Raw genomic sequence first — 7,490 nt, 5'->3', positions numbered from 1 at the left:
CACCATAGGATAAACCTGGGGCATCTTCCTGGAGCATCAATTGTAACACGAAGATTTTCAAGGAAAATATCTATGTTAAGATAAAAATGATACATGTAAAGCATTTAAAATATTTGAGCTTTATGTGTCTTGTCCCCTCCAGGGTAACCGGTACCACATAACCCACCAGAGAAACACTCTTAGATGCCTCCCTTTTGCACACGCTCCCTGATGCCAAGCCCTGAGAGTTCTACTTTGGAGTATCTTCTAACTTCTTTTCATCTTCCCTGCCCAACTCAATTTATGCCTTAGGACCAATCTTAGAACAGCTCAGTCCCCTACCTCTCATCTTTCCCATTCAGTCTGTTCCTCACACAGATGCTACTACTTTACTGAAATGTGCATCTATCATTCTTTAAAACATTAAATAACCCACCACCACTAATCATTCCTGCCTTTTTCTCTGAGTTCCACCCTTGTTCAGTGTCTTAGTGGTGCTCACTGCTTCCAGAACCCCTTGCTATGCCCCTTTCTCTCAGCCTTTGAGGACCTGACCCTCCTTCCCTCTGCCTGGAATGCCCTTTCCAGATGCCTCATGCACAAACCTGGACACTCTTCCTTTAAGATTCAGTTCTAGCACTCGCTCATCTCTTCTGGAAAGTTACCCTAATTTCTCAGGCACCCATGTGCTTGTGTGTTTTCCATGAAGGTACCTGTGCTACTTCCCCAGATTATGAGCCCCGAGAGGGTGGGCAGTGCCTATGATCAGTATTGAAACCCCGTGCTGGAATAATACACATAGTAACTAAGGTTGAAATATGCTCCAAGTCTCTTTCTAGGAGCCAGAAAACTGAAATATTTAGCTCAATGTTTCATCACGAAAGTCATCACAGTTTATCAATGAACAGCAAACTCTGAAACTCTCCAACTCAAATGCCTGTGTGAGAAGTTCTACAACTTCGTCAATGTATCAGACTGTAAGAACTCATTCCTACTTAATCTAGCCTAGGATAAAGGATAAAAGAAAAAGGACAGAATTTTTAAGTTTTATTTTCTATATGTCAACATTCTTATTAATACAGACTTTAATCTGATAAAGTCTGACCCAAACATGTTAATTATTTCCATTTGGAATTGGTTAAATCAGAGAAAAAAATTAAATTAATTTTGAATGTAAACCATCCAAAATAAATGTTCAGTTAACGTGCTCTTATCTGTGTATGATATCAAAAGGTTTTCTTCTCCCAAAATAAAGGTTCTAAGATAAATTCAAGATTCCTTTGAATAAAAAAAGAAAAAAAATACACCTTCTAAAATAGTTAGCTTACAAAACAATGTACACTTAGTGAACAGGAAAGTATGTTCACTGAGAAGGAAATTTGAAACATGACCATAAACCTTTATGAAACATTATAACAAGGTCTTTACTTCATTCACTTTTAGCTATTTCATAAATACCAGAAGAGAAATTGGACGGTTTATGATGAAACTTAGAAAATTTTTTTCATAAAGCAAACTGATACATCTTTCCCTTTGTCTCCATCTTCCAATCCTCCAAGCCTCCTTCACTGTGCTGAAGAGAGATCGAGTTCCCCCAGGTTTTTGGTTAGGTGGGCGGTTTCCAAACTGACCGGACTCTCTAGGTAGGTAGTTCCTGCACAGGGCTTTCCGGTCACCGGATCTATGACTTGTCCAACTTTGAAAACGATCTCAGCCAGTTCATGTTTCACGTGCTTCGTTCGCGCGACAGGTAGAGCTTTGAGAAGCACGATATCCCCAACTGTGCACTGCTGAAGAGCATCGTGAGCAAAGTAGGTTTTTCGCTTATTATAATACTGTTGAGAGAAGGAGGGACAAATCAGTGGTTCCCACCAGTGGTCTGGCAACGCAGCAGAGAATATGAAAAAGTGGGGGGCAGAAAACAAGCTGAGACTTGGGGGAAAATACATATATATATACTTAAGGAGGCTTCCAATACAAAAATTAGCTGCTCAATTTCTGGAACACAGCAGTGACTTTCCCAGAGCTAATCGTGTCCCCGAGTTCTCCAGTCTATTCCTTGCAGCACCCTTGCTCTATCAGTTATCATTCTTTAATTTTTTTTTTAATAATTTTTTTTGGGGGGAAGTAATTAGGTTTATTTATTCTTTTACTTTTAGAGGAGGTACTGGGGATTGAACCTAGGACCTCATGCATGCTAAGCACACATTCTACCACTTGAGCTATCCATCCCCCCCCCCAATTACCATCCTTTTCTACATGATTTTTTAAAATACAATATTTAATTAATTAATTAATTTTTAGCATTAAAAAAAAAATTTTTTTTTTAACTGAGGTACTGGGGATTGAACCAGGGCCTCATGCATGCTAAGCACCCACTCCATCACAGAGCTATACCCTCCCCCTGCCTTTTCTATACTATTTGAACTCTTCCTTCCCAGTAGAGCTGTCTCTCTGGCCTATAAACACGTTATCTCAACACTAGCTGTGTAATTTGGGACAAGTCGCTTAACCACTCCCAGCTGTTTTTTTTTCCACCATAAAATGAGGCTCCAATACCTGGCCCTCTAAAGTTATCAAGAGAATGGAACGTTACAACGTACATAAAGCACTTAGCACCAAGCCTCAAAGTATTGCAAACAAGCTACAGGTGAGAACTAGAATATCTATTCCTCATACCAACCAACCCTGCTGCAGCAAACATTCCCATGTGACAGGTGAGAAAGACCAGCTCAGGCAGGCTAAGTAATGTGTACAGCCAGTAAACAATAGCCAGAACTCAAACTAAGGTCTTCGATTCTAGGGCCAATAATCATGCCGTCACTCTTCAGCTTGCTCCTGTGTTATTTTGTTGGTTTTTTTTTAATTGAAGTACTGTCAGTTTACAATGTTGTATCAGTTTTTTCTGGTGTATGGCATAATGTTTCAGTCATACATATATTCCTTGTCCTATTCTTTTTCATTATAGGTTACTACAAGATATTGAATAGAGTTCCCTGTGCTCCACAGCAGAAACTTGCTTACTTTATATATATATTAGTTAGTACCTGCAAATCTCGAACCCCCAATTTAACCCTTCCCACCCTCTTCTCCTCCTGGTAACCATACATTTGTTTTCTATGTCTGTGAGTCTGCTCCTGTGTTTTTGATCCTAAACAGCAAACAGCATTTGTCCATACCAGTGTGCCCAACCTGGAATGCAGAAACATCCTTGGCGTGCTCCCCTCCCTCCCTTGCCCATCTATGAAATCAAGAACTCTAACCCTTCTTTTCTAAAATTGACTTTTTCCACTCCATCCACACTGCTCCAAGGACTGTTTGGTTCCTTATCAATCCCACCCTAGACTTTTGCAATAGCCTCCTTACCCATTTCCTCACCTCCAGTCCTCATCTCCATCTCTGTGTCCTTTGCTTATAGGGTGAAATCCAAAATACAACATAAAAGCCCCTTCAGAGTCCATCTCCACATGTTCTTGCATTTACTCAACAACCGTGCCTACTTAGGGCCAAGCTCTGGGTTCAACCCTGCCAAACCACTTGCTGCTCCAGTAGAATGTCAAGCCCTTTCACGTGTAAGAAATTAATAAACAGAAACCTCAATTGAACAGTCAGGAGACCAGAAGAGGAAGCTCTCACACCCTGTGAGGACAGCAGAGCCCACAGCAAGAAAGACCTTGTCTTCTTTCCCGGCAACAATTCATCCAAGGAAAAGCCATGGACCCTGCTTACCTTGCCCCTCCCAACTTCCCTTCCCCGGGGTAATAACACTTTCTGGTCTCCTGTTCACTTTTGAGGGGGACACGCACGTGGCTCATCATGACTGCACACCCTGAACTGCAATTCTCTGCTGATCTCGAATAAACCCATTTTTGCTGCAGAAATAACTGTAAGTCTATTTGTTTTAGGTCAATACACGGCTAAAAGAACTTCCACAAACTCTTCATCAAGCCTAGAATGATTCCCCCCACCCACTCCTGCCCCCAACCTGGTCCTCTGGATAAAATCCTTTTTGAAATTCAGCTCAAATGTCTTATAATCAAGAATGCTCCCCTTCAGCAACCTGGGCAGTAAGAATGAGGAGTCTATTTTCTGCTCCCACAGTACTTTGCTCATTGAACAATTACAGCATTTATCAGGTTGAATTAAGTCTGTGTCTCTAAAATGTGAGTGTGAACCATGATTGAATTCACCTTGTTATGTCCAGCGACCAGCACAATGTCTGGTGTGCAGCAGATGCTCAGTGCATCTTTACTGACTGGGAAATGTTTTTCTGCTCAGAATCCAGAACATGCTGGTGATGACAGAGCTGTTCCTTACCTTTAATAAATAGGGATCCAGAACAAGTCTGGTCACTCTCACTTTAGCAGTTTTTTGCATTGCTGTCCCAATCACCTTCCCCACGATCCATTTGGCATGGACGTATGAACGAACTACTGACATTATGTGGCTTTGGTCACCTGAAAACAAATTTCAAAGTTTAATATTCTGGTAGTTGTGAGTCGCCAAATGAATTTCGTCACTAGAACGGCCCAAGTTCAGAAACAGGTTCTATTGGCCTTCTAGAATCATCACTTTAGAGATGCTCACACGTTTCAGTGTTTCCTTAACTACCCAACCTCCCATCTTTATACTGTTAACAAAGCTGTAATTTTAATCTCTCCAAGCCTCAGCTTCCTCCTCTGCAAACAGGGCTTACTCACAGGAGCGCTTTGAGGATTTAACCTACAAGGCGCTCAACAGCGCGAATAACGCTGGCCTTACTGGTGTCCCTTATTTTTTCCATCCCGCTGGGCTGCCTCTTCCCAAAGGCAACCCGGCCGGGGTGCCCTCCCCACCGGAGGAGACTCTGACTTCAGACTGCCTTCAAGATCAATTAATACTAAGTCCATGCGGCCCGGTCTGGGTAAGGCTGGAGGTGATCGATCCCTCCGCCCCGAAAACCCCGGGGTAAGGCAACTCGCCTCAACTCGCCTGGAGGTCTCCCACGCGGCGGCGCTTCTCGCCCCGGATTCCACCCGGGCAGCAGCGGCTCGCGGCCTGCGGTCACCTCTGGACTCCACAGTTCCGGGAGCGCCGCCTGCGGAGCGCCGACCGGAGCGAGATGGCGTCACGTCGCACGCAGATGGCTCCGCCCCTGACTGTCCTCTCATTGGACCCGAGTTCCCTCAGCTCTGGGCGGGGTTAAAGGCAGGGCTCCGCCCACTCCCCCTTCAGCGGGGCCGCGGACCGTGGGTCAGCCAGCAACTTTGACCTCTCCTTTCCGCACCCGCAGGGCGGCGGGAGCTTGGGGGATTCCGGCCTTTCCTTTTCCTATTCCACTTGGCTTCCTCTTTTTATGTTGAGCTCCCTGGCATTGGACAAGACCTTCCAAATCAAAGGAACGTAATTCATTCATCAAACATTGAAACACTTGCCGCTGCCAAATGCTGAGATGGAAATCCTTAGGCGTTTTTATCCCCAGCAGTTGCTTTTGAGACTAAACTTATGCAGATTTTTATGTGTAGTATGATTTCAGATGTTAATTCTCAATATCTGTGAGATGGAGGAAAGTCTGGTGTGGGTACGTATATATATGTGCCAATTGTGAAGCCCTTGGATGGGTCATAAGCAGGCTGCTTGATGATGCCTTCTCAGATAGAAGGAAGACTGGGAACATATTAGGAAACTGTTAGACTAGGAGGGAGCTAATGCATAGCAAAAAAGTGCTGGTATCATTAGACTGAAATGCGGATTCAGATGAAGAATTAAGGCCAAGGGCACACTTAGCAGTGTATTTAAAAGGAGAGATGGTGGTGGGGAGAGTGTGAGATGTTAGACATTTCAGAATTGGGAGCTATTTTTCAATGAAAGTGATTAATTGCTTAATATGCCTTATTTCATATAAACAAAAACTTTTCCAGTATACCATATTTCCCTCTAGCTATGAACGTAAACCCCTTTCTTTTACAAGAGAGCTTAAAACTTTACTTGCTAATGACACCAAAGATGTACTCAGAGTGATTTTTAAAAACACAAATCAAAATCATTCCACACCATCAAAGTGATAATAAGCATCTGTTGTTTTGCCACCCCTTTTTGGGAGGAAAACTTTCCCTTTACTAACTTAGGTCTGAGTGTTGGTGGTGGGGCTGTGAATGCTAATAAGTTACCAGGAGAGAAGACAAGGTTTATTTGCACACACATGCAGGAGCGTTCAGATGAAGAGACTCCTGCACAACTAGAAATAGGAGTTTATATACCAACTTAACAGGGGAAAGGAAGGAGGCAGAAAGGGCCTCTGGGAAAACAAATGGACTTTTAGGAAAGGTAGATAGGCTTTTATGAAAACAATGAAAAGTACAGCAGTTTGTGATAATGTTTGTTTATGCAGTTTCTCATCCTGGAGCCAGTGGCTGGTTGGTCTCCTTCCTGGCTAAAATCTACCCTAAGAGGTGATTTATGGCAGCTTCTCTCTCTCAGAAAGCTCTGCCTTTGGTCAGATAAGGAATGCTCTGAAAAGGCTTCTTTCTGCACCTGCTGTATCTTAAATGTCCTCAGTTTAAGGTAAACTTTATACCATTTTGGAGGATCTAAGAGGGTCCTGTCACCTCTTCATGTCCTTTCTGTCTTCTGGGGTAAAAACAGCTTGATTTGCCTTTGTGAAACCATCCCTATTTCTGTGTCTGCAGTCTCGATGGGTCTGCCAATCAAAGGGCTCTGTCATCCTTGAGCACATGACCCATGCTGAACCAATCAGATTATCTTCCAGGAATATAAATCTTGAGTGTTTCGACTGGAGGATGGGAGGTGGCTGGAGCTTCTGCATCCTGTGGGAGGTGTCCTGAAGAGACTGTTCAGCTAGAATCAATGCCTGCTGCTTGCACCTACAGAAAATTAACCTATAAAGAAGCTGGCATTTGGAAAATGGAAAACAACATGCAGTCATTCATGGTGTAAGACATGAATTAGATGCTTTTGGAAAGGAGTAAAAACTCCCCACATTTGATAAGCTTCTTGGCCAGCCATCCAGTCCCCTAACCCATAACCTATAAACATATTATTCATTCTCATATTCAGTTTCCCTCTCCTTCTCTCCCTCTCTCTCTCTTTCCCCCTCGCCTCAACCTATCCTTTTCATCCATTTCTTTTCATGGTCACTGCTATTGTGTGAATGCTTGTGGCCTTCCAGACTTCATACATCTTGAATCGTAACCCTACGGTGAACATACTAGGATATGGGGTTTGGGGAAGTGATTAGGCTTTGCCCTCACAAATAGGATTCAATCTCTCTTATAAAAGGACTCCAAGAAAGCACCTTTGCGCTATTCTACCCTGTGAGGGGACAGCAAGAAGGCACTGTCTATGAACCAGCAAGTGGGCCCTTATTAAATACAGATCTTTTAGCATCTTGATCTTGGATTTGCCAGCTTCCAGAACTGTAAGCAATAAATTTCTGTTTCTGTAAGTCAGTCTATGGCATTTTGTGTGTGTGTGTATACATATATATACATACATACATACATGTACATACA

The 7,490-nt window shown here is 43.1% G+C and overlaps 1 protein-coding gene across 3 annotated transcripts; it reads right to left on the bottom strand.

The window, feature by feature from the left end:
• Positions 1 to 1,013: 1,013 nt before the first annotated feature.
• Positions 1,014 to 5,144, bottom strand: MRPS17 (mitochondrial ribosomal protein S17). Of its 3 annotated transcripts, none has more exons than XM_010980807.3 (3): positions 4,941 to 5,095; positions 4,297 to 4,436; positions 1,014 to 1,814 (listed from the first exon to the last, which is right to left on the bottom strand). In XM_010980807.3, the coding sequence occupies exons 2-3, from the start codon at positions 4,417 to 4,419 to the stop codon at positions 1,545 to 1,547; spliced, it is 393 nt and encodes a 130-aa protein (XP_010979109.1). In that variant the 5' UTR covers positions 4,420 to 4,436; positions 4,941 to 5,095; the 3' UTR covers positions 1,014 to 1,544. The 3 variants fall into 3 exon arrangements, with proteins under 3 accessions (XP_010979109.1, XP_010979110.1, XP_064334653.1); XM_010980808.3 differs by having other exon boundaries at positions 4,951 to 5,084; XM_064478583.1 differs by lacking the exon at positions 4,297 to 4,436 and having other exon boundaries at positions 4,941 to 5,144.
• Positions 5,145 to 7,490: the final 2,346 nt, after the last annotated feature.

This window comes from Camelus dromedarius, chromosome 24 (assembly GCF_036321535.1).
Source record: "Camelus dromedarius isolate mCamDro1 chromosome 24, mCamDro1.pat, whole genome shotgun sequence".
Taxonomy (NCBI): Eukaryota; Metazoa; Chordata; class Mammalia; order Artiodactyla; family Camelidae; genus Camelus; species Camelus dromedarius.
This window is presented reverse-complemented; position numbering and strand designations above follow the sequence as displayed.

Bases quoted from the DNA above. Each gene is read 5' to 3' on its own strand.
- MRPS17 (XM_064478583.1), bottom strand. From the start codon at position 5,129: ATGAGAGGACAGTCAGGGGCGGAGCCATCTGCGTGCGACGTGACGCCA. The intron at 1,815-4,940 runs GCGAGTTGCCTT...TTCTCTCAACAG, and splicing joins AGACCTCCAGGCGAGTTGAG to TATTATAATAAGCGAAAAAC.